At 39.4% G+C, this 26861-nt stretch overlaps 2 protein-coding genes across 2 annotated transcripts in view; one reads left to right on the top strand and one right to left on the bottom strand.

Moving 5' to 3' along the window:
• The window catches only part of RASA1 (RAS p21 protein activator 1), a 116845-nt gene extending 112168 nt beyond the window's left edge, over positions 1-4677 (top strand). The window contains exons 24-25 of the mRNA XM_067568725.1: positions 786-920; positions 3805-4677. Coding sequence (XP_067424826.1) covers positions 786-920; positions 3805-3888 — 219 coding nt within the window. The 3' untranslated portion in view covers positions 3889-4677. The remainder of the gene's footprint in view (positions 1-785; positions 921-3804) is intronic.
• A 3657-nt stretch (positions 4678-8334) lies between these two features.
• On the bottom strand, positions 8335-26023 carry CCNH (cyclin H). The gene is made up of 9 exons (XM_067568615.1): positions 25796-26023; positions 25297-25419; positions 22562-22635; positions 22065-22275; positions 21195-21358; positions 18346-18416; positions 16247-16358; positions 15515-15575; positions 8335-8929 (listed from the first exon to the last, which is right to left on the bottom strand). The coding sequence occupies exons 1-9, from the start codon at positions 25910-25912 to the stop codon at positions 8891-8893; spliced, it is 972 nt and encodes a 323-aa protein (XP_067424716.1). The 5' UTR covers positions 25913-26023; the 3' UTR covers positions 8335-8890.
• Positions 26024-26861: the final 838 nt, after the last annotated feature.

The raw sequence follows: 26861 nt of genomic DNA, 5'->3' as shown, positions 1-26861 counted from the left end.
AATTTTTTGGTACAGTCAATAGAAATTGCCGTTTACAAGAGATACTCCATTAAGCTGCGTAATAAGTCACATTGCAATTAAGGCCAAATAGTTGTTTTTAAATACTGATTACTATATGTGTCTGAAGACTTGGAATCTCTTGATTTTCAATACATAATTTTAATAAGTACAAATACATTTGAATCCACTAATTTATTATTTTAATGTTAACTGATTACTATATATCTGGTCCACTACTATGTTCATTAACTTTCCAGTTAATTTCTGCTCTCCCCATTTTTGCTGTTGCTATCTGCAAATGTAGAAAATTAAATACATGGATGCATCATCTCTAGCTGCAGGGGAAGAGGTAGAAAGATGAAAATACCACTCAGAGAGTCCTTTGCTAGCCAATTCAAAGAGATAGCATGGATGGTAGCACCAGATTATTGCCCTTCCAACTGCAAAAGAAATTGGTGCATTAGTGATCAGCAACACCGGAGTGGCCATTACTAATAAAGTACAGGGGATGCAGTATAGGAGTTGGCTCTAACTACATTCAAATGTCTTTTTAAAAGTTAAATAGTATTATTGGTGTAGGATAAGTGAATAATTGGTATGAGAACATGGGTAGAAGTCTAGGCTGATTGAGAATAATATGATAAACGTTATGATGTAACTGCCTGCAGTACTGAAAGTAATGTGTTGTGTAGTACAGTTGATTGGTGGAATGATGTGTTGTGACTTACTTTGCTATTTTATGCATACTTGCCATTCTAAATACCCTTTTATAATTCTTGTTAAAGAATGTACCTGAACTTCCAGACACTACAGAACACTCTAGAACTGACTTGTCTCGTGATCTAGCAGCCTTACATGAGATTTGTGTGGCACATTCAGATGAGCTTCGGACACTCAGTAATGAGCGAGGCGTAATGCAGGTAAGAGTCGGTATAGCAATAATACCCCATCTCAGATAGTTGATTGTTTTATACTAAACACTGATGCAAATTTAATAATTCTTATTTTATGTTTCTGTACTAAGGAGTTAAGATAAATAGGTTCTATCTGAATCTACTTAGGGCTTGTCTACACTTACCTCTGAGATTCGGCAGCAGTCAACCAGAGTTATGCAAGCTACACAAAAAACGTGTGTAACTCCCGTCGACTTATCTGCTTCTCTTCTGCACGCTGTCCTCACTGCACCGCAGCGCTACGCCACTTGAGAAGGTGGTCTTAATACGTCAATTTCTGGATCGACTGAGCGGGTCTTCACTGACCACTCAGTCGATCCAGAGAAATCGATCTGGCGGCGGCGAATTTGCCGCCGTCAGTGGAGGCATAGCCTTAGACTATAGCAGTCAGCTATACTTGTTTCATACAGTGTAGTAGCTAGAATTGTCTACTGGGGGAATTCTAACAATAAAAAGACTGCTCTTTGCAGTTAGTGGTCCAAAAACATATACTGCTTGTTTTTGTGGAACAACTCTGAAATTTGTGGATGTGGAAATTTGAGATGGCTCAGGGCAGTGAAAGGTAAAATGAATATTACAGTAATAATTATTTTTATGTATATTATATTATAAAGTTTAAACAGAACAATTCTTGAAGGCCTGGATAGTTTTCTTACCGTGGAAAAAAAAAAGCTTGCAACTTTTGCTTTCAAAGTTAATACATACCAAGAAGCTGAAATGAAATAGTGGTTGAAAAGATAACAAACAACATTCACATTTCTAAATAGGAAAAAACATGCCATACTAGTAGCCCACAGAGCCTATCAGATAGGGAAATCTGGTTTCTGGTAAATAGGCCTCCTCTAGGCACTTTCAGGGCTTTTGAGTCTGCTACAAAGCACTTCTACCCACCTTGAGAAAGAAATTTAGGAACATATTTGCCTTTAAAGCAACCTCACAGTCATAATACTGTGCTGATGAAGTAATCTATCTGATTAGTGTAAGTACAGCCTTCTCAAGCCCTATATAAGCTGTTTCTGAAAGAACCAGAAAGCACTTTAAATCCAATCCAGATTAATAGTAATCAAATTTCAGTGGTCTATGAGAAAGTGACTCAAGACAAATTCTTAATCTGCTGTATCTACTAAAGTGTATGGCCAACTACATTTGCAGTTTGGTGTTAAAATGTTTGAGACCAAATAACCAAGCTCAGCAAAATTTATTTTCTAAAGACAAAGCAATATGGTGCAGGAAAGAAAGTTAATACATCGCCAGTCCTTCCCAGGAAGTGAATTCTTGCAGTGTTTTCAGTTCACTTTACACTCAAGATATGCTTCCCAAATGCCCCCTGAACCAGCCATCTTTTATAGTATGGCTATTTGCACGTTTCAAAGCATCATTCGTGTCACTCAAAGTTTAACTAGCAAGCTTGTGCCAGTGTTGTCTTTGGTGTCTTCTGTCCTTCCCAGTTTTTTTCATTTGGAATATTAAATTCCAAATGTTAAGGGCACAAAAATGCATCTTAATACAAAGCATTCATACATCCTACATTATGTTTTTGTACCACATCGTATCTTTGTTTTATAATGCTCATCCAAGTAGTATTTGTATTTGCCTAAGCCAAGTGCAGAGCTATGCTTGCCTGGGTCATTGTGGGATATATATCTTAGCACAAGTGAGCAAGAATAAGCACAGTATAATTTAGTATGATCAGCCAACACGTATATATTATATTATAATATATTAATTACATGCTCAGAATAGCTATTAATATGGTGTGGGATGTGTATATAACCTATATGCATTGATTAACAACTATTACAGTGATAATCATCAGTGACAGTCTTGACAACGAAGGAAAAGAGAATGGTCAAACGAGTAAGGCAGGATAGAATAAGCTTTCATTAAAGTGGTATATATTGGGGGTGAGTGAGTGAGACTATAGACAAGGGGACAGGGTTGTCAGTTTGACACCTGTTCTTGAACACTACTTTAATTTAAGCAGCATAAAATAAACTAAAGCACCTTTTTGGAGAGAAGGATTTGAGGGTGTCGATGAGCTATCATAGCTTCTTTGATACATTTGTATTTCTGTAAGTGAAGTTTAGTTCCTTTAAGAAAAATTTTCTGAACCCGTTTCTGGTGGGAGGAAAAGAGCTGACAGTTGAGAACCACAGCATGAGGCAGTTAAGTACCTTTCAGTTAATAGCTGCAGGCCACTTTCTGTCATAGTAACCTACAATTCTGGCTGAAAAGTGAATATGTAAAAATTGCATCTTTTCTATATAATTACTCCGAGTTATTTTAGTAACTAACTTCAGTCTTTACTGATTGTTTTTAGCTTCTGATAGCCCTGTGGAGCCAACACCAAAAAGGGAAAAACTGTATTTTGATTCTTTTTGTGCAGTCAGCAGACTTGTTTCAGTTGCCTATCCAAATTCAGTTCTGACCTGTGAGGTAACTAGAACTGATCTTGGCTTACAGTATCCTTTTCACTGATGTGTGAGGAGGAGAGAATTCAGCTTGACTTTTATATCCCAGCTTGAGTTCCTAATTCTTTTTTAATTAAACATTTAAATTTATAACATTGGAGTATTTCTCTCACTAAATCAAATGTTATTTTTACAGTCACTTTTCAGATCAGAACATTGTTTTAAAGACCAAGGAGTTAAATCAGTTAGTTGTCTTCATTTTACTTTAAACTGTAATAGAAAGCCATGCACACCAATGAATAAAAACAAGTCATGAGGAAGTTTATAAAGTTAGAGAACTAGAAAACACATATCAAGAAAATTTGGTTTCCTGATGTGATATTTTCCTAATTATTGCCTAATTATTTCTGCATAATATTACTATTACTTTCTTTCAACAGCATGTCCTAAAGAAGCTTTTAGCTATTACAGAACTGCTTCAGCAAAAACAAAATCAGTATTCAGTGTCTAATAACATCAGGTAGCAGCATTCTACCTAGACTTTTGCATGGATCCAGGATGCCCACCATGGCAACTCACACCAATATCACTTCCTTCTTGCTCTTGCCAAAAACAGCACACCCTTTTCACATTCCGAGTGATGTGTGAACTATGCAAAAAGAAAACAAAGATTCTGTTGGTGAATGTTTCTACCAGCAGCTTTTAAAGCTATCTGTGCAGGACATTTGCACTTTTTTCCACATGGAACCAGTTTTCACAAACAACCTCTGAGCCTTGGTGTACAGATCACCTTCCACAAAAAAAATGCTGTGACTGTGTCTTGAACTTTAATAGTTATTTTCAACACCTTGCCAAAGTTTTGCTGTCTGTTGGAAAAGAATTTATAGTCAACTGACAAGGAAAGAAACACTTTGTTTTGACAGCTAAGTATAACTGGATTGAAAGAATTCTTACTGTAATTTCTGTCTGGTTACAATTCTGACTTTCACTGTTCAACCATTTTATTTGTATTTACAGTTTCCAGAATTTGACATTATCGTAGGAACAATCTTTGCTGTACACTTTTTATACCATGCTATTTCTCTTGCTGGAATTAGGTTGAAAGAGAATATGCAGAATCGGTCTCATCAGCTTTATTTTTAAATGTGCCATTGATTCTGTCTGTTTGAATAATTCTTCCGTCAAGGACTGTATATCCAGATAAATCACAATGCTTTTGTAAAATGTTTACAACAGTAAATAATTTGAACTCAATAAATTTATTGATCATTGTATCAGGCATGCATGCATTCATTAAACCATTTTATAAAGTATAGAGTGGTTGGTCTATTGTGTAATGTAAGTCAGACATGACTTCTGTAACTGTTTGAAAATACTTTTAAGCGTTCCAGAAATCAGTTTTTAAAATAAAATCAAGCTGTACTTAGAATCTCTATGAAAACTAGATAACTTTGTTGAATTTTTGAAGTTTAAGTTTTGTAAACTTGTGTTTTGTAGTCTACTCACATGCAAATCTAATCTTCAGAATGGACATTTCAGCCTCATCTCGCCAATTTTTTAGCACGAGACCTCAAAATAGCAGCTGTTGTTTCATACTGTACTGTGATATCCAGGCACAAAAGGGTAAGTGGGAGAACAACTGAGTCTGTGTTTTTCCTTACTTACTGGTAGGTTAAGGCAGACCTTCAATTTTTTATACTAGTGTGAGAATTTTTCATGTTGAAAGAAAGTAAAGTACCAAATATCTCCCTATAATATGACAAATTATATGCAACAAAGGTGGATATTTCCAGCATTTGTATTCAAAACTGTTGTTTTTGTAACAATTAAATAACCTTCTATGCTCAATACTGAGATGCACTGACTGACACAATTCATCAGAAATACGGTCAGTTTTAATTAGGAATGGGAAAATTTTATTTTTATTTTTTATAATTTTGACTGATAATATTGATGTTTGTTTTTAATCATTTTGTATGTTTATGTCTGTTTTAATGTTCATAACTGAGGGAAATTATGAAGGGGGTCAGACCATAATTATTTAATGACAGTGAGATTAAAAAATTTCAAGCTTTAACTATTAAAAGATAAATTGTCAACCTCATGTGGCAAACTATATAAAGTAAATATCTTTATATCAAACTCTTAAATTCTCAAGCAACATTTTTCTTTATCTATAAATTTTTATTATCATCAATGGACATTTTTTTTCAGTTTGTGTATGGTGAAATTGATATTAACTGACATTTATCGCCAAAAATCTAATCCTTCCAAGCCTAGTTATAACACCATTATACCAGTATGGGGGAGTGGAAAGAAGTGGGAGATTAATGAGGGATTGGAGAGGAGAGGGGTAGAGGGATGGTAGCAGTGTTGTGAAATACTGGTAGCACTATTGGATGTGGATATCATAGAATGTGGTCATTTCCCCGTTCATTTTGGAGGGGTAGAGGACATCAGTGTGATAGGAGGGAATTAGCCAGATTAATCCAGGTAACTGGAATACCTACAGCAGAAAATCTACTTATAGGATAGGAGCAAGTTGGAAGGTTTCAGAGATAAAATCAGGAAGGTAAATAGGGATGTGTGGCCTTAAAAAATGTTCTAGTGAGAAATGAGCTTAATCTGCATGTACAAGTAAGAAAGCATGAAGGCCTTGTCTTCCTTGAGTGCTCCTTTAGCACCTCAATCGTTCATTGTTTGGCAGGCTTCCTGCTTCTGATGTACTTAAAAGAAATTGCTATTAGTTTTTGTGTCTTGCTAATTGCTCTTCAGTTCTTTTTTGGTCTGCCTAATTATACTTTTACACTTAACTTGTCATAGTTTATGCTCCTTTCTTTTTTCCTCAATAGAATTTGACCCCCTCTCCCCCCCAATTGCCTCTTTCACTCTTTAGTTTAGCTGTGGTGGTGGTTTTTTGGTTCTCTTCCTGTAGTTTTTTTTTATTATTATTTATTTGGGGTATACATATAGTTTGAGCATCTACTATGGTGTTTTTAAAATGTTTCTATGCAGCTTGCAGGCATTTCACTTGTGAGTGTTCCTTTTAATTTCCGTTGCACTAGGCGCCTCATTTTTGTGCAATTCCCCTTTTTGAAGTTAAAGGCTACTGTGGTGGATTTATTTTCTCCCCCCCCCCCTACAAGAATGTTAAATTTAATTACATTGTGATCATGATTATTGAGCAGTTCAGCTATATTCACTTCTCGGACCAGATCCTGTGCTACACTTAGGATTAAATCAAGAATTGCCTCTCCCCTTGTGAGTTCCAGGTAAGAAGCAGTCATTAATGGTGTCTAGAAATTTTATCTCTGCATCCTATCCTGAGGTGACAGGTATCCAATCAATATGAGGATAATTGAAATCCCTCAATATTGGATTTTGTTTTTGTAGACTCTCTAATCTCCCTGAGCATTTCACCATTACAGTAAGGTGATCAGTAGTATTACCCCATTGCTATACTTTTGTTATTCAAGCATAGAATTTCCATCCATAGAGATTCTATTGCACTGAGTCATTTAAGATTTGTACTATATTTGACTCTGCTTTATTTCACACAGTGCCATTCCCCCAGCAACATGATCTACTATCATTCCTATATATTGTGTACCCTGGTTTTACCATGTCCAGTGATTATCATTGTTCTGTCAAGTTTCTGTGATGCCTATTATATAAATAACCTAATTTAATAACAGGCACTCAAGTTCACCCAACTTAGCATTTAGACTTCTTGTATACCAGCATTTATAAAATTTGTCACTATTTCGTTGTCTGCCTTCATGCAGTGTAATTGAATGTTTAGTATTGTTCTTTCTCACTGCATGGAGCTAAATCAAAGGTGGCTGGTGGGGGGGAAACAAATAGGAAAGAACACAGTGGCAAAGATAAGATACAGTCCAAAGAATACCAAGAGTCCTTGAGGAAACACGAGGGAAAATATTACCTGGGGACTACCTCCTTGCCTTTGTCCTATTAGGTTTATTTTTCCCAGAGTTGAATTAGGGTGAAAGACACCATTAAATTATAAAATGCTGGTCTGTGGTTGTGTGTTGTTTGCAACTGCCCTAGGAAGCCTGACACATAGGAGAGAGTAAATAAAGGAGAGCACCATGCTTTTCCTAGCCCAGAGATGAAGGTAACAGCGCAGAATGATACTTAAAGCTTGCTAGAAAGATTAAGTTTAGGTAAGGGGAAATGTGCGTATAGACCTTTGCTTTAACCCTTGTCTGATATGTACCTTTGGGTGAATGAATGCTTTAAGAAGTTATTAAAGTCACTCATCAGCTGATGGTCATAAGCGGAAAGGGATTTACAGGTGCCAAACACATTTTGGATACAGGAACCCAGAGCCATTGAACTGGGTGACTTTCACCCCATCTCCTGTCCCAAGAAATGAAGGAAGCTAGACCTGACATCTGAGTGGTGCAGTTGAGGTGGACAAAGCAAATCTAAAGCATAGTGTGCCCTGTAGCCCCTTGAGAAATTTGGCCAAAGTAAAAAAAAACAGATTTCATGGTGCACCGGAGTTGATAAGTATCTTAGACCTTAAAGGCCGTTTAGTGCTGCTGCTCTTTAAGAAATCCATGTTGCATCAATAGTGATAGTACAGAAGGGTAAGTTATCTCTAAGTGTGCAAAGAAAGGTACTGCTCTTTCAGAGAGTTACCTATTTCAAGGTTTTGGGTTTGTTTTAATTTAGAACAAAACTAAATTCTCTGAAAGGGAATAGAGCCCCATTTTAGGGGTCCCTTGCTCAGGAGTTGTGTGTGAGATCCAGGGTTTCTAAGCCCTCATTGCCCCTGGTGGACCTGAAGGGAAGCCATGGAGCTCTGTGCTGCAGCAGCCTATGAGAGAAGCTGGGGGGAAGTCCAGGCAGCTTTGAACATCTCCGTGAAATGTTTAGATCATCAAATCCGTATTCTCCAACCTGTTTAAGAATTTCTCCCCACCTCTACTTGTAGGTAATCTTGAATGACACTTGCCCAGCTTCTCTCCCTTTACAGGTGTCTTGCACAGTATTTTGAGGTTCTCTTGATTTCCTAGTTATCCTAAAATAATTAACAGGTAATGCTGCCAAGCAGACGACCTGGCTTATACTCTATCACCCCAAGTTCTTGCAAGATTAGGAGTCAAGCATGAAAATATATCTTCAGCAAAGTGTGTGTCTGATTCTAGAATGCTTGCTCTTTCAAAAACAGGTAAATAAAGTTGAAACTTGTAACTCAGCCTGCAGCAGTGTAATGCGGGAGAATTGGGAGAAGATGCTTGACAGTTCTTGAGGAGCAAAGTAAGTTTTTCCTCAATGCCTGCCTGTTAGTGTATGAAATGTTTAGATGAGTAGTCATATTTAAACAAAATACAATCATTTTATTATAAAGAGGTAGTTAATCTATAAACCAACACAAACTGAGAACTTGCCATAAATTGTTGGCTAAATAAAGTTTTTACAGATAAGAATCCAACATGATGCAGTAGAGGGATGACAAGTAGTGCCTGAAGTTCTGCCAGGTGCCATCTTCCTTTAAAATTACAATGAATCTATAAGGTCATCATCAGTCCATTCTTCCTAAAATGATTGGGAAGAGAGAACGAAGTTGAGTATCTTCATTACAAGCATACACGGCATATGCTCTACCGTAAAGAGTCCAAACCCTACAGGAGTAGTGTTATAACTCTCAAAGCACATGGAATAGTAATTCTTATCTAAATATACAGAAAATAATGAGTGGGCCTAAATTAACTGTTACCTCACAAAAAACAAATGGAAACATACCTGTAAACAAAGATTAAGCCAGTAATTTATATACTATCCCTTTAAGATACAGAACTATGCCCACAACTTCAGAAAAAGATGTAACTTAGTCTTGTCACTGTATAGAACTACACTGTCAAGACTACAGTTTTACACTCCCACCAGTGGCTACTTGTTAATGTTCATATTCTGTACAACACAGTATGTGAATATTATTATTGCTACGAGCACAACAATGGAAGAAGGGATACTTAACCGACAGTTACTGTGTTTTGTGGTGTGCTATCCACATCTGGCATGCATATTCCTGAGATCAGATTATTTTGGCCAACAGTTCCATTCGGGCTGTCCCTGGTTTCACTTTTCCCTCTGTTCCTTTGCCAATTCAGAATACAGCTCATGTAGGACGCATAGTAGTATCAGGAAAGGAGGACAGGCTCTAGCATCCATGTAACCACCACCTTTAAGAATTACTGTAAATGTATATAACCATTCTTTCTTTGTTGTCCACATATATTCCACTGCTAGTGACTAGCAAACTAACTTCAGTTATGAGGTGGTGCTAGAAATCCTAATTAAATAATGCTTGCAGGACGGCTCTGGTAAAAACAGGCATCAGATATTGAGTTCTCAAGTAAGGCGTAACACTGGGTGAAAGCATACACTGATCCCCTGTAGCTGCTCTGCAAGTTTTGAAATGGTTATGCTCTCTCAGAAAAGTCCTGAGACCAGGTGGAATGGGATTTAAGCTGCATGGATGGATCTAAACTAGCTAACTCACAGCATGATGCAATAAAATTAAATGCCCATTTAGTCTTTTGAGTGGATATTGCCTGATCTTTCACCCTATCTGCAAATGCTACAAATAGCCTGTGGAGCTCCTAAATGGTTTTGTTCTGTCAAGATAATATGAAAGAGACCTCACTACCATCAAGGATATGCAGTTTGGCTTCCCTATAGTTAGAACACTGGCAAATGATAATTTGAGATTTTTGGTAAAGCCTGATGGTCAGGGCCTTTGTAGGGGTGGCTTAGCCAGATAAGCTGATGTTATCACTTCTAAAAAGGCTGTTTCAATAGGTAGTATAGGACAAGTTGGTAAGGGCTCAAAAGGCACTCCTATTAACCCAGCTGAAATTATATTAAGGTGGTAGGAAGAACCATGAATGAGGCCATTGCAAAATCTATATTCCTTAGACATGCTGAAAGGGATCACTGATCATCTAGTCTGACCTGATTTAGTGGGAGATGGGGGGAAATGGTTTAACTCAGAATAGGAAGACACAAATAGTACTACCAAATATATTCTTATGGAGCTGATAGTGGGGCAGTCAGGGCTATCTTCTATTCTGGAGGAGGTAGACAGGTGGTGTTAGCCTGCCCAACCTCTTCCTTCATTGGGCCCCATAGTCTTTCCTGCTCTGCATCAATATATTCTAGACTTCAGCTGAACAATTTACATTAGGGTAGTTAAGCCAGCATGCATATTACCAGATGGAGGAGGTGAGCTCGCATCAGGTGAGACAGGTAATGTTGGGGGGGGGTGGGCCCCCAGTGGTAGGTTTATTAGGAGCACATATCAAAACTGCCTGGGCCAAGTTAGGGCTAAACAAACACCATTATTACTAGTGAATCCCATCAGTTGTGTTTGGACCCTCGCGGTTAAGGTATGACTATCCCCTGATTCCATTATCTCTAGAGTCCATAAGATAAAGAAAGCATTTGAGCAAGTTTGGGCTCAAACCCCTGCCCCCTCCCACAACTGAGCCAACTGTTTGGCATTTGTTCTGATTTTTTGTAAACAGGTTTACTGATCAGGATCCCTCATCTACAGCAGATATACTGCAGAATACAATCCTTGACAGTCCATTCATGTGAATATGCTAATTGCCTGCTGAGGTGGTTGTCTGAGAGGGTGGTCATTCTCCAAGCCTGATTAGACACATTTACTGCTTTGATAATTAACACAACAGGTTTAGCCCTGAAAAGCTTCTTGGCAGAGCACATGACTGTGCTCCTCTGTGTCTGTTGACAAAACACTGAGGTGTATCCATCATCACTTAGAGTGTTAGTCTCTGGAACATGGGAAAAAATGCTGCAGACACTAGATTAATAGCTCTGATCTCTAGAATGTTTTTGAAGGTGAGTGTTTGGGATTTCAGAGGTCTAGGTTTTGTAAGTGCTCTAGTGGTGAGCACTGCATCCAAACATGGAGGCATCTGTTACCCATACCTTGCTAGGCAGAAGTCGAGAAAACAGTATTCTCTTGCATACCCAGAGACCTGAGACAAATTAACTGAGTGTGCCACACACCTGGGTAGATGTGGCTTCCTGAATGGACTGTCAAGGATTTTATTCTTGAGAGATGATCTTACCAATGGTGGTTGAGTCCACTATGGTCTGGATCCTCTCCTGCAGTAAGCTCTTGTTGATCTGTAATCTAACATAGGCCCTGTGGCCTTTTGGTTAGCAACTATGAGGACTTTTTGTTGATCTTGAATTCCAGTGTGATGAAAAGACAGGATTGTTCAGCTGTGGCAGTGATCATCCTAGAATTAACTAGTTATCAGGGTAAGTATATAACCGGATACCCAGCTGGCTCAGGTGAGCTGCCATGACTTCTAAGCACTTGAATGCCCTTTGTGTTGCTGAGAGATCAAAAGGGCAGGCATCTACTGGTAATAAGATGCTCCCACTTGAAATCTGAGGTTTTGTGTGGCAAGCAAATTGATGCATGAAAATATACATTATTGTAAGTCAAGGGCTATAAAATAGTTTCGGATGTAATGAATGGATTAGAGGCATGGGGTTGCCATCCTGAATTTGAAACAGTGGATGAACTTGTGGAGGCAGCTCAAAAATCTAGAATTAATTAGATGTTAACCCTATTTCTTCAGGATTAGAAAAAATGGGAAGATGACATCGTTATGAACTTCAAGGATACTACTTCTACTGCTCTGAGAAGGAGTGTACACTTCTTGCTTTAGCAGAATCTCAAACTGTCTGCAGGGATGGGAAAAAGTGGAGAGGTTGAAGGGACTGAAAAATTGAATGGAATACCCCTCCCTCCCCCATCTTTATGATGTCCAAGACCTAGCCCTAATGTAATAGATTCCAGGTGTCAAAAAACTAAGAAAAAAAGATACTGATCCTCCAGCGACACTGTATGGCTGTCAGGGAGTTATACTTGATGCTATGAGGTTGATGCAGGCAGTGCAGTAAATGAGGAGGCAGCAGAAAGCTTTCTGCATTTGAACCTCTGCTTCTTCCTTTGCAGCTCCAATGATCTTTGTAGACTAACATCAACATCAAACATCCTTTGTTGGGAATTGTATGGTGACTCAGCCTGCTCTCTTCTAAAGACTGGCATGTAAACTCTTAAGGCATGGAGAGTGGCTGTTGAATCTTTCAAAGAGTACAGGGCTTCATCAGTTCTATTTGAAAAGTGTGACCTCTTTAATGCAAGGAGGTCCTCAATTGTCTGGACTTCCTTAAGGATTCCTGAAGACTAACTATGAATCCCTGTGCATAACAATGGAGAGGTAGCCACTGAATGAGCAGCAGTGTCCAGCACATACAATGGCACCCGCAATGATGTACAAGCTACAAATTACCCCTCAGATACAATGGACTTCACTTCATCCTTGTGTTGAGGGGTTTTTCCAATAAATTACACTACTTTGTCCAACTACTTTGAGAGGAGCACCTGGTAACTTACAATGCACAAGTGCACACTTGAGTAATTTTTCCACCCAAATCTAATTTTTTCAGATGTCTCTTTAAAGTCATTTTGAAGGTCCCTGCTTTCTGGACCTTTCACACACATGCAGAGATTCAGAAACTTGTGCATATAAAGATATTCAAATCCATCTGAAAAGGACTTGCTGGCATTTCTCTGCCTTTTTGGAAGTGGGTCATCCAGGATGAAGGCATGGCTCCCCTGCCAGACACTGCTGGCCAAAAAAAATCTGTTCACCTGCATGAGGCACATGTACACCAGTAGTGGAATACATGTGGACAATCACTCAAAGAACCACCTCCCTAGACCTGAAGGTTTGGTGGCTATGACTAGTTTAAAGGTATTTATTTTAAATCAAAGACTAAGCCTGACCCACTGCAGCAGAAAGGCAAGTGATAGATCTGGTTCATGATTTCATATCTTATTTAAAGGTCAATCAGGTGGTGGTTACAGCATGCCTATAAGGTTCAGACAAAAGAATCAGTGTGATTCCCCTCCAGTAGTAATTGCCTGTTTTCTTAAAGACCTGTTTTTAAACACTAAGGTATACTGACTGACTATATGGTTAAGTCATATTTTGCTTTGCAGCTCTCCTCTTTCCTTCAATTAAATTTCACATGTGAAAAAACATAAGAGACTTCAAAACTTAATTTTACCAAGAGCCATTGTTTCATAAAGCAAGTTTTGAAGAAGTGCAACATTATGGAATGGCTCCTTTTACCTAGATTACAAATTTTTGCAGTTTTTAGTGCTGGCATATTGTTAGAAATTAAGGCCAAGATTATCAGAAGTGTGCAGTGATTTTGGAAGCCCCACTAGGGACACCTTAGAGCAGTCTGATCTTCAACGGGACAGGTGCTCAGCACTTCTATAAGAGCTAGGCCCCTCTAAGTTGTCTTTCTAGGGCATTACAAATCATTCACTTTTTAAAATCATGTGTTAGGTTTCAGCAATTTTCAAATTGATAACTAGTGACAGCTCAAGTTTATGAAATATGGTAAGACACCTTAACTTCCATTATGAGTCAGTCAGTAACCATATAAAAACAGCAGCCAAGTCTACACTAAAAATTTAGGTAGAGCCAGCTACATCACTCACAGGTATGAAAAATTCACACCCCTGAGCAATGTAGTTAAGTCCACATAACTCCTGGCATAGACAGCACCAGGTGAATGGGAGAATTGTTGATCTAGCTACCGCCTCTCAGGAAAGTGGATTAACTACAGTGATAGGAGAACCCCTCTCTTCACTGTACCGAAAGTCTACACTTAAACTATTACGGCAGCTGTGCTGCTGTAGCAGTTTAAGTGTGGACATAGCCAGAGGGTCCTGTACTTTAGTTACACAACACTGGCTGTCAACCTCACCCAACAGCTTGAAATCCTCAACTTTGACAGACCACTTTAAATTCCACTTAATCCTTCCAATTAAGCCTTTCACTGCTGTACATGCAGAGTACACTCCAAATTCTGACCTGTAATCTTATAAAAAAATCCATTAACAGCAGTGGTTTCCCCATTTGTTAGTATGCAGCAGCATTATCCAAAGTGGCCAATAAGGATTACAGCCTCCCAAGGTCATACCCTAAATATATTCTACAAAGCCAGAACTCCCATTTGTAGCTGCCAACTCTTACCTTCATTCTGCCATTACTTTCCCATATAGCAGTTCCTTGATGCATTACAAACCCAAATCCCTACCTTACTCCTAATTTACAAAAACTCCAAGAATGAGGGTAGTACAAGTTAGCCTTTAATTCGTTCTTGCTTCTGCTCTCCAAGCTACTAAAACTTTACTCACTCAGCACTGTTTGCTGCCCACTTACTGGGCTGAATTCTTAAGTAACCTATCTTGGGGACAGGGAAGAACTACTAGATAATGTCAGCAATACAAACCAGAAGAAAAGATGTTTGGTGCAGCTTCTAGGTGAAGCTAGTCCAGATTTAGTCTCATTGCTTCTTCCAAGTTTTCAAAAGCTAATTTCCAGATACCATCTAATCAGTAAATTAGCTAGGTTCCTAAAAGTGAAACACAGTACTTGGCTTCACAAATTACTGCAATTAGAACCAACAGCAAAGCTGTTTTTAAGTATTCTATCCTATTGGGTTCAAACTGTATTTCGGAGCAAGTAATTCTTCCTATTGTATTGTACAGTTAAATTTATGAGACAGACATGCAAGGAATATAATGTGTCATAAGCGTGAAGAAATAAAGTTAAAATTTTACACCAGAATTCTTTCTAGAGCTTGGTCTAACCCTACAAGCTAGGGGGAACATATTACCCTGAAGAAAGGAGCGTACAAGTCACATCATCTCTGCTCCGGAACAACTCTGTAGCCAACAAAGCCCTCTTAGACTTGACCACCACTTTATCTTAGATCACTCCGATTCTGCATGCCCACAAATCCTTTTTACAAGACGTTGTAATGGAAATAAAACGAGACTATATAAGAAATTAGGAGGCATGTTTACTATTACTGTAAAAACATCCAGACTCTGAATAGCAGGTTTTGAACTGCTTGGTTTGTGAAATGTTCACTATCTGAAACAATTTCCAGTACATGTAAAGTGAGAACATTTTAGTAACAGTATTAACAAATTTTGCTCCTCGTTAGTGATTAGAGAAAATATGAATAGTGCTTCTGCAATGTGTTACTAACCTCATCCATTTTAGATTTCTTTGTAATACATTCATCATCTTCATAGCCCTTCCTCTTCTTTCTAACTCCCCCCAAAGAAAAATACAAAATGTTTAGACATTTGAGAGAAAAGTTCAGCTCCAATACCAGCTTCTTTTCCTTCCTTAACCTTAGTTTAAATTGGATCTCTGTTACAGTATTTCTTGAATACAAGAATGCAGCTAGTTTCACTAATGTTGGGAGTTTGCCACTTTGCTTTACTACCTAAAATTAAAGTCTCGTATCTTCCATGGAATAGTATATTTTTACAATCTACACAAAATAAAAGACTTTCAAGAAAAGGCATATTTTATAATTTGCACAGATTTGATTAAAAGGAGCTGAGCCTTCGATAAACAGATTCTCAACTATACCCTGTTAGACAATTAATAGCTTTTCAGATGGTAAAATGACAAATAGAGGCGATTTGCTTCAGGTGCCATGGTAAGTCAGTGGCCAGAGCAGGGAATGAACCCCTGCTTTAGCAACTGTTACTGATATTGTTTGTCATATTGTACATTTTACAAAACAAGAAAAATATTCAGTCTAATACATCACACCAATTTTAATTTTCTTCTGAATATATTACACAGTGCAAGGAAAATTAACATTTTATAAAAGCAGATATATCACTGCAGAAAGGGACAGTTCCAACTGGCAGTATAGGAAAGCAGAAATACTCACAATTCCTTAAAGCCCCAAGTCTCTACTTACAAGTTTGAATTAAGAGCAAGTTCTGAGCTGTGACATTTCTCTAATTTCTGTTTTAGAGTGGCAACCTCTTCAGGTCGTAGTGGTTCATACTTCTTTATGAGATTTTTCATGGCTATAAAGGTAAAGTAATTAATTAGTAGCTAGTTAATTCTTGTAAATTATCCCAATAGGCAGTGGCATACCTATGATTAGAATTCAAGGGTCCCAATCTCACAGCCCCTTACTCAGTTCAGTAGACCAGCCTCTCTTCAGTACACCAAACATAAGATTCAAACCACACTTCTATTTTGGAAAAAAATCTAATCAAATCACAAGAATTTACCGGCATAATTTGAAGGTTCCTTCAATAGGGCCCCCTCCTTTTGCCTTCAAAATCTAATGAAGGTATTAAAGTTAGCTTTTCAACAGACCTCAAGAAGCTGCAGCAGTACACTACAGACCATTTTAATTAGATCAAAAGCTTTGACAAATATAATCCTTTTATTTGTCAAAGCAAATATTAAATACTTGAAATGTTGAAGACTTCTTTTCAAATGGCTTCATAAACAAAATCTTAGCTTAGAAAATTCACCACAGAACACACAAATTTTAGAGAACCCACGATTACATGTGTAAGAGTCTTAACTGTCATTTTACCTCAGAGGATTTATTCTAAGTACTGTCAAGATATAGTGGAAGCTCAGAGCAAAGAACTAGTAAGCATCATGATTCTGGATTTCCTCAAGGCTAAGTGATAATGCAGGGTTAGCATTACTGTACTAGCAAGTGGCAAGAAAGGTCTGTACACAGTGCTGAAAGCAAAAGGTATCAAGTCTTTATTTTTAAGATCAGCTTCAACCTTGTTAAAATGCACTAAATTCATCTTTCAGCAAGCATATAAGAAAGAATGAGAACTTATTTTTAGCATTACCAGTTTTCTATACTACTGGTATGTTTAGTTGTTTTTAAAATATATTTTTCATGTATCCTAGCCAAAAAGCAAGTTTCCCCATGAAAATCTATGATGTCTGGAGTGAAGTATGGGGAATACAGTTTCAAGGCATTCATCTGCAAAGAAAGTTAGCTTGTCTTTTTTGTAATTATATATAAACAGTGTAGAAGCTGCTTGAAGAATTATTTATTTATTTTTTTAAAAAAAGGGGAAGGAAATATTACATTAGAAGTATCTAACTTGGAAGACGTGAGAATGTTTCATTAATTCACCAATGGCCAAGAAACTGGAAGTTCAGCAACCGAGAGATGAAGGATTTTTTAATCACTGAAGTCTTTTGACTGTTTTTAAACACTCAACTTCAAGGACTAAACATTTTGGAGAAAATCTTTAAGGATTCAAACACCTCGTCCCTTCTATTAAGGGATGCATCATTACATGCACCAGGCATGCAACATGTTTTCTAGCAAAGCTGGATTTCAATTCTTGATGTTTCTAAAGAAAAGAAACTGGGGGAAAAAAAAAAAAGCTTAAAATCTCTTTCAAATCTTTATATCACTAAGCAGTTAAAAAGAAAGGAAACAGGCATAGTCTTTTAAAAGACAAAACCTTTACAGGTCACCATTAACTTTAAAGCTATTTAGCTTAGAAAAATGTACCCTCTAGTGGCACAAGTAGTAATAGGCAGGTTTCTGCAACTTGAGAAATGGGTAAAAGGAAATTGCTTGTATTTCTTCTAAATTAAGAACAACCAAGAAAATATTTCACCCAAATTCACAAATAGCAGAAGATATCAAAAGTAGTGCTCTCACTGTTCAAGATTGTGGTCAGTCTCCAAGACCTTGTTACAGACAGCAATATTGAGGCTCAGTGCATTACTACTAGACCCTTCTTTTAATTTAACTTTTCATAGAAAGCCAGGTTTCAATTTTTTTTTTTTAAGCTGCTAACTAGTTCATTTCATGATCCCTTTTTCAACTTAGCTTCTAACAATTTTGAAATGAGGAAGATTGGTGTTCTGTGTGTTTGAAGAAGCATAGCTACACAGTCTTATACAAACTAAACTTGAACCTACTCTGAAGCCAACTCTTAAATATTTAGTTTGAAAAAATTTTTTTTTTTTTTTTTAAAAAAAAAAAAAAGCATTTTTCTCAGCACGTTTACTTACATTTCATTCCATCTAGTAACTGGGACAGAGATGCTCTGTTTTCTTTCAGTGTAAGACATTCTGATAAATAGCTACCAAAAAAAAGTATGAAAATGTGGAATTTTAGAGTTATTGTAGTAAGTGTATAATTCTAACATTATTCACAGCTGCCGCCATGGTTATTTAAATGACAAACTATGTCAGATTGACTGTTACAGCTTTGTTCAGTCATGTTGCTATCATCATAAACTCATTTTCTGTTAGTAAAATATTTTTCCCCTGCATAAATAGCTAAATCTAACACTAATAAGAGACAGGCTGATCAATTTTTAAATCTATCAAACTGCTACCAAAAACAAAAAACAAAAACAAAAACCATGGTCCGTAAATGTTGCAAAATAAACTTTCATAAGAAAACAGTCTTCCCAAGTTTGTAGACAAGCTGCTTTGAGGTGTATCCTTGCATCTCATTGGGGTGTTGACAAGTCTATATTGATGGTTTGTTTTTGTTTCTTTTAAAGTGACTATTTCATTGCTGACCACTTAAGGAAAAATATTCAGCTTATCAACTTATACATTCTTGGATGTAGTTTTTATATAGGTATTTCTAGTGCACCAGTCACAATGGCATTATTGGCAGATAGTAAATACTGTCCCATTTTATCTTTTCATCACATTCTAGTGTTAATGTAGGAGTCCACAATGTAAATCTGCTTCTGTTTAGACAGCTCAGAATGAGTAACACATGAACTACAACCCTTCCTTTTTCATATTAGAGTACCATTTTTGTCCCAGATCATGCTTTAGTGATTGCTACGCTTTAGTAGTATGCTTTAGATTTACTATGCTTTAATACCCTCTCTTCAGCTTGAGCTGCCAACAAAATACTTCAAAAATAGAGACATGCTCTAAAATACACTAAAGTGAAGGCATAGCTTGGTTCTACTGAAACTGTAATCCACTTGAGCATCATTTATATTACCAGTACCCCCGATGTTACTCTTTGGTATTCAGCTTCTAATCTACTATTTGTTTCTCTTAAAACAGTCTCGGCACAGAAATTATAGCATTTGTAGATAAATTATATAAACACAGGGCTCACAAGGTGAATTTAAACATCTTGAATTAGCTTAAAATTCAGGTAAAAACTGCATCCTGCATGTTTACCAATGAAGCTGGTATAGAGAGGGAAGACTTACAGCAGTTCCAGTGCTATCAGACTACAATAATAGCTGCAGAGTTTAGAATGGTGGGGGGTGATCATCATCCCATTCTACAGGTGTCGTAACTAAACTGAGATGTGAAGCAATCTTCTAATTAGGCACTGTGGCATACAGTATACCACAACAGTGATCTGGTGATATGCAAAGAATCAAAGCCAGGCAATGGAAGAGACAATTCCAGACCTCCTACCCTGCACAATATATCCCTATTTCATGGCCTACAGTAATATCATGCTTCTCAACTGGAAACATTCCAACATTTTTGGGCTTCCTGGGAAAATACATCAGTTTGTATAAGAAAACCATACCTACAATCACATTATGTATTCCCCTCCCCAAACTTTTCTTCTTACTCAAACTGCTTTTGTTCAGCTTAAGAGATTTATTTTAGGACACAATTCAAACGTGCAGTCCAAAGAGTAAAATTTTTAGAAGTGATGAGTGATCAAAGATGGGGTCACAGTGAAAGCCATTTTGCATTCTGAGCTACAGTGGTCCCTACCTGCAGCTATTACAGTAATGCAGTCACACTCAAGGTATGAGGGTATGACATAACCACACAAGTTCATGATGAGGCATAAGACAAACAAAACTGTCACACAAATCAGTTTATCCAGTGTAGCCAAATTGGTTAGATATTTCTGGGAAAAGAAGTTCCTGATTTAAATGATGTTTTACAAAACTCTCCTCCCCTCCTCCCATTAAAGTTTATCCCCTGAAGTTTCAAAACTTGCTGAATCTGTACGTTTATATGTAAGTCTCACTAGAATGTGGGAGAGTTTGGTTCTATAAAGGGGAGTTCTGCCAACTGGACTGCAAGTGTCAGTTTAATTGGAAACTGATCAGCAAAACAATGCCAGTACTATAAAGATTTTAAAGCCATTAGGATATATCTACACTCAATAAAATACCAGCAGCGGACCCATATCAGCTGACTCAGGCTACAGGGCTATAAAGATGCAGTCCTAGAGTCCAGGCTCCAGCCCAAGCATCTACATGTCAATTTTGTAGCTCTGCACCTCAAGCCCCATGAGCCCAAGTTAAGTGACATGGCCAGCTACTGGTGTTTTATTGCACGGTAGACAAACCTTTAGTCGCTTTTCTATAGTCTATTTTCATGTAAATGGAGCAGAAATTCTAGCCAGAGAGATCTTGTAAGTTTTAGCTGCTGCTGACTAAGAGAAGTGCTGCTTTCTAAAGAATACTTAAGACTTCGGGATCAATGAGCTATTAAAGGGCTTGATCACCTTGATGTGCTCTGAACCTTTGGTTTTCATTGAAGCCAGTGGGAACCAAGGATGCTCTGAATTCCTCAGGATCAAGCTGAAAGTCTGTAGTGCTTTAACTGGGCCACATGACATATGGTTGAAAGAAGCAAAGAAGTCTCAGAGGAATATTAAAAACCAGACACCTATTTCCTATCTAGCACAACATCCTGTTTCCAACAACAAAAGAAAAACAGTGATACCTCACCATTTTAAAATGGTCAGTTTAGTGCCTCATTTCAGAGATTTTATCTGTTACCGGTGAGTCAAATAATACTTACACATCTGTATAAAGATATTTGGCACCTGGAACAAATAAATTAATACAAGCAGCTAATTAGTCATTTAAGCCATACCTGTGCAAAAAAAAATTAACATCTACCTTTCCATATTAATTCCAGCCCTGGAGGCACTAGATAAGATGGCAGTGAGAGCAATTTGTGAAGGTGTAAACAGAAGATAGGCATCTGTCAAAGCTATTCGATTGAGAAAGTCATCAGCTGTTTTCCTCAAAACCTCAGGATTCTCCAGTAACGGATAACGCGTCTAGAAAATAAGTGTTCAGACATTACTTCTGCTGTATTTTAATCTTAATGATATACGATCTTAGTGTAGTAGGAAGTTGTTCTCATTTTTCCTACGTTCCTACTCATGACAAGACTCAAAAAGGCATTTTGAAAAGCAAAGGCTAAGAGAGCATCTCATTCTAAATTACGTTTTCCTGAAATGCTTAGTAACCAAATATAAAGCGGAGATTTCAATTCAGATGTGTTCCCACTTATTACAGTATAAATTTAAGACTTTTTAGGATACATGTTATACTGGAGAATGACAAAAGATGAACTCAAGTTTGATATACAAGTTATCATATACTCAATATTGTAGCTTGGGAGACTGCTTCTGGCTAACGGATCTTCATACAGAGCTCCCTCCCCCCAGCATATTTTAATTTATTAAAAAAAAAAAAAAAAAAAAAAAAAAGGGAGAGTAATACTGTTGTCCTTCAATTCAGGATTCACACTTGACAAAGTTTTTTCCAAAAATACTAGCAACCACATAACCTCTGTATGTCTGATTCCGTACAAAGTGGGCCCACAGGCAAATATCCATAACATGTTAAAATATTAACAAATATGGTATTGTAAAATGAAGTTAGCAAGCCTATTTATTTTCAGGAATATTAATAAATATTTAACTTGGTACCAAGTTTATAGTAGTATGGTGAGGAGAAAGATAGTAATTAAAGTATTACCTTCAAATCAATTAAAAATCCCTCAAATGGTCTGTATGGGTTGTGCACTATAAGATGGAAGTTCAGCTGCTGAATAAGTAGTAATTCATATTCCAAGATCTGTTCAAGTGTCTTCTCCTGCCCTGGAGGATTCTCTCGAAGGTTACCAACAAACTGTGCACTGGACACATTAAATTCATCTACTTTACATGCCAAGAATGCACATGTTAACCTTGGAAAAGAAGCATAACAAACAATTTAGTTCTGTGGCATGGATCATGCTGTTATCCTACAGATATGTTCTTTTTCAGACTCTTTATTTCCCTTTTTAGAAAGCAGAATTGTTTTGAAGACTACAGTAACCTATTCCCAAAGGGAAAGTGACAAAAAAAAACCTTCGTTATTCAGATTCTTGTTTTATATAAAAGATGAGTCCTGAATCTTTAATGTACTCAATCCTTCATTAGTTACATGATATGACAACACTGAGTAAAATTCAAAGTATCCTGATTACTCACATTATTATTCGAGGGTGATACTCCATCACTGAGTTATTGAGGAAAAAACGCTTGAAATACATACTAGCTGTTCCCTAAATATATGAGAGAGAGTCTGTAAGGCCCATTTGAGCAGAACAGCATAAACAGCAAATATGTAACGTTCACACAGAATGCACACATTTAAAAGACAGGGTATATTTCAACACTCCAGAGGGGGAAAGTCTGTCTATTTAAGCTAGATATCTGGCTCTCAATTCACCATAAAATGCGCTCCTCAACACCTTTAATGTATTTGTCCTCAATAACCCGGTACGGTAGGGAAGTACTGTTATACCTTGCACCATGTCCACACAAAAACAAACAGGGTACGTAAATACACACACGGAATTGAGGCACAGAGAGACTGAGGGCTAGATTCACAAAGGGATAGGGCATTGCAATAAACTCTTAAGCAGTCTTCTGGATAGTGGAATTCTTAGCCCTGAATATGGTGCCCAGGTCCCCATAAAATGCGTGGATGAATTGGGCACCTAAGAAAGGGATCCTCACAAGCCAGCAAGCTGAGTGGTGAGCCATCTAAGCTAGACAATAGAAAACTGGCAGGACCAAAGCCCCGTCCCTCAAAGGGACATAAGCACCTAACTCATCTCAAGATTTACAACCATGAACCAACCCCACCCACACCATGGTCAACAGCATTATGGAATGCCTGTTTTGAACATGAACTTGAACTCAGGTCTCCCATCTCACAGGTGAGTGCCCTAATCACCAGGTTACCGGCTAGAATGGAGCACAGCTCACTCTGTCCTGTTGAAACTGTTCTACTTAATTTATAAATATTAATTGGGCCAGATGGAAAAAAGTAGGAAGCTGGTGGTTAGGGCACTCCCCTAGGATGTGGGAGAACTAGGTTCAAGTACCCAGTCTAAAAAAAAAAAGTAAGTAATTTACACAGAGTGGAACAACTTCTACAGAAGTTAAGAGAAACCCACCCAATAAGTCCTAAAAGTCTGGTGGTGAGGCTTCTAACTTGGGAGCTAGGAGATCTGGGTTCAAAGTCCTGCTCCAAATCAGGTAGAATGGGGATTCAAACCTGGCCCTCTCACATCCCAAGGGAGTGCCCTAACCACTTGGCTATTGGGTTTTCGGGGCTACCCAACCACTCCCAAAAGTCACATCCTTGGCTGTCTTTTGCGCAGGTTAGACCTGCTCAGAGCACATTGGCTTGCCTGTTGGGCCCATTCAGAGGAGCTCCTAGTTTAAGAATCTCATCCGAACTGAGAGCAAGCTAAGGCAGAAAGCCGCTCAGTACACTATGACAGTTTTGCACATGCACACTGACAGAAACTTTGGCATCTTGAGCCTTTGGGCACCTGAAGAATAAGCAGAAGCTGAACAGGAGTTTTGTGAAAGCCAGTGACGCCTACTGTTGGATTTAGGTTACTAAATCCCTTTGTGGATCTAGCCATGAGTGACTTGCCCAGGGTCACAAAGGAAGTCTGTAGCAGAACAGGGAGCTGAACCCAGGTCTCCCAGAGCCCAGAAAATACCGCCTTTAACCATTGAATCATCATTCCTCTCTATCCATTTCATATCAGCATTCTGATAAAACACATTAACATGTAATCAACTATTTTTCTCTATTTACTCCATCATGTTTCTATTGCTATTCAGTTTTACTTTGGATGTTTAGCTAAAATATTAATTTGCAAGGTTCAGATTTCTCCAATTTTAGCCAAGTGGACAGCAGCCATTCTAGAAAACACAGCAATGTCATTAATTCTAAACTAAAAAGTACCTTTAGTACTGCTGAATCCCTCATAAGCCTAAAAATTGTCTCATGAGCCTCCTTGCCCCTAACACTCCAATCCCCCACGGTTTGGTTTCAGAATGTTTCATCTATGGATCATGAAAAGCTACAGACTATATTTTGAAAAGCAGTGATCTGGATGTGTGAGAAGTTGTTTTTTGAAAGTATATTTAAGTTTCTACAATAAACCCTACAGGGGTTTACTTTTGTTACTTGATTATACCATACTCTTGTGCTAAGTGTGTGTCAAGCCCAGAAACAGAAAGAAATTCAGATTTAAAAAGTGTTTTCTCTCAGTCTTGAATTCATTATTTGTCAAATATTGGTTCTGCAGTAGGAAACCTAGTTCTTTACATGCCATAATCTAAGAATATAACAGGGCACATAAAGGCTAGATTCACCTAAACCAGCTCAGGGAGGTGTAAATTTCACTCTCTACTAGCAAGAGCGTTTTTGCCCCAGGAGACAGTCAACCTGAGACAGGGCAGATTAAAAACCTGCCAGAGACTCTATTGGCCTGATCCAATTTCCATTAAAAAGCCACTGAAAAAACTCCCATTGATTCTAAATTAGCCTTTCTAGTAGCTGCAACTATCAAGTCAGGCCCTCAACAAGGAAAACCCCATTCACAACTGAAACAGAAACATATCAAAAAACCCTCTGCAACACACCCTTAAAAAAAGAAGCAACGAGGGAAGCGTGAAGGACCCCCGGGCACTCAGTCTCCTGCTCCTTTGGTGGCTGAAAGCGTCATGGCTTTTCATACCCCAGCCCAAACGAGGGAAGATGAGGCAAGTGCCCCTACAGACACTGCCTGCAAGAAGCTACGCGCGAGCCTGCAGGAGGTGTGGGTGTGTGTGTGGGGAAGAGGGGGTGTTTTCCAAAGGAAAGGCTGCGCCCCTACGTTTCTCTCCGGCAGGCCGCTCTAGCGCGCGCAACTCACCACCGCGGAGCGGGGCATGGCGGGTTTGAAGACGGAGCAGAAATCCAGCAGTTTCTTCTCATAGTATTTACAGATCGTCAACTCCTCCCGGGGCTCCAGAAACAGCGAGTCGCTCTGCCGGGCCTGCGGGGGAGAGAGAGAGAGAGAGAGAGAGAGAGAGACTGCAACTGCACCGCGCCGCCCCGAGCCGGGCGGGGCCCGGTTGCGAGAGCTCGGCCGCTGCTTCGGACGGGTGGGCGGACGTGCCCGCGCTGCCCTCCCCGGTGCGCGGCGGCCCCGGGCAGCACAGACCCCGCCGCCCCGGGGCCGGTCACCGGCTCCGCAAGGGGCAGGAGAAGTAGGACTTCCCCGGGCACGCTACGCGGCCCCCGCCCCGGCGCCCGACTCCATCTTTGCGCGGGGGGTTAGCGGGGTCTCGCCCCATCCCGAGCCTGGGTGCTGGGAGCCGCGCCCCCTTCCTGCCCCTCCGGCCGTGTGTGGGGCGGGACGCGGCGGGTACCTTTCCGCAGGCCACCGCTTTGCAGCGGAACTTGCGGTTGGCGTCGGCTCGGCAGCGGGCCAGCTCCTCCTCGCTGCGGAACGTCCAGTGCCGCCTCTGCGTGCTGCTGTGGTACATCCCGGCCGCGCGAGGCCCCCCGCTGCGCCCAACCGTCCGGCACCGGTAGCGCGCGTGCCCGGCTCCTTGTGAGCGCGCGCACGCCACCGACCCCGAACGGAGACTAAGGCGAGAGACAGACCACACGTCAGTTACGCAAAGCGCTTTCAAGCTAAGCCCCGCCCCGCCCGTGAAACAAATCAGACAGGTCCCGCCCAGCGTATCTCGGGGGCACCACGTGCATTACGGATCCCAGCGTGCAGTGCTGCTGGGCGAACCTTTCTCCCACCATGCACTACAGTCCCAGCATGCACTGCGACCGCTGGCAAACTACAATTCCCGGGAGGTGCAGCGACATACCGAACGGTAGTTCCCAGCGTTCTCTGCGCTAACCGGAGGCAAGCTGCTTCTCCCAGCAGGCAAGAGAACGAGCACTGCATGTTGGGTGTTGTAGTCTTTAGCGCTTCAGCCGCCGATCTGCTCCAACCTAAGGCTGCCGGAGTCTGGAAACAGAGCCCCTTCTCTGTGCCTAGACCGTGCAGGACAGGTGCAGGAATCAATGCTAAAAGCTCTGATTGCATACGTGGCCCTTGTAATGGACCTTAGACAACGTCTTCCTCTGCGTTTGTGCAGCGCCTAGCACAAAGATTCTGATTGCAGCCTCTAGATACTAGTAGAGCGGGGCGGAAAATAGAAATACCTTCTTGCAAAAAGGTTTGTATTTTTACAATGTTTGAATCCCCCATTGGCACAAAACATGAAAAATGCAACATTTTTCACTGGATGGGCATTTCAGAAAAAATCAATTTCCAGAAAATTGCATGTTCCAGTAAAATTCCTCCTACACAGCTCCAGCTCTGTAGCAGCTCCTCTGGCAGGCTGCCACGGAGGCTGAGGAGCCTGGAAACCCAAAGAGTCCTGGCTCCCTGGCTGCTTTCCCATGTGGGACGTTGTGCAGCACAGGGAACCC

The sequence above is a fragment of the Emydura macquarii genome, unplaced genomic scaffold, assembly GCF_026122565.2.
Source record: "Emydura macquarii macquarii isolate MOO-44397 ecotype Brisbane River unplaced genomic scaffold, CSIRO-AGI_Emac_v2 contig_2897, whole genome shotgun sequence".
Taxonomy (NCBI): Eukaryota; Metazoa; Chordata; order Testudines; family Chelidae; genus Emydura; species Emydura macquarii.
The sequence above is the reverse complement of the archived record's forward strand: the minus strand, read 5'-3'. Positions and strand labels throughout refer to the sequence as shown.

What these genes read in the sequence shown, in the direction of transcription:
- CCNH (XM_067568615.1), bottom strand. Translation starts at nt 25,912, where the DNA reads ATGTACCACAGCAGCACGCAGAGGCGGCACTGGACGTTCCGCAGCGAG. An exon ending in TATCACCCTCGAATAATAAT is followed by an intron (nt 22,276 to 22,561) that starts GTGAGTAATCAG and finishes TTCTTTTCCAAG; the next exon opens with GTTAACATGTGCATTCTTGG. An exon ending in GTTACTAGATGGAATGAAAT is followed by an intron (nt 16,359 to 18,345) that starts GTAAGTAAACGT and finishes TTACCTTTATAG; the next exon opens with CCATGAAAAATCTCATAAAG.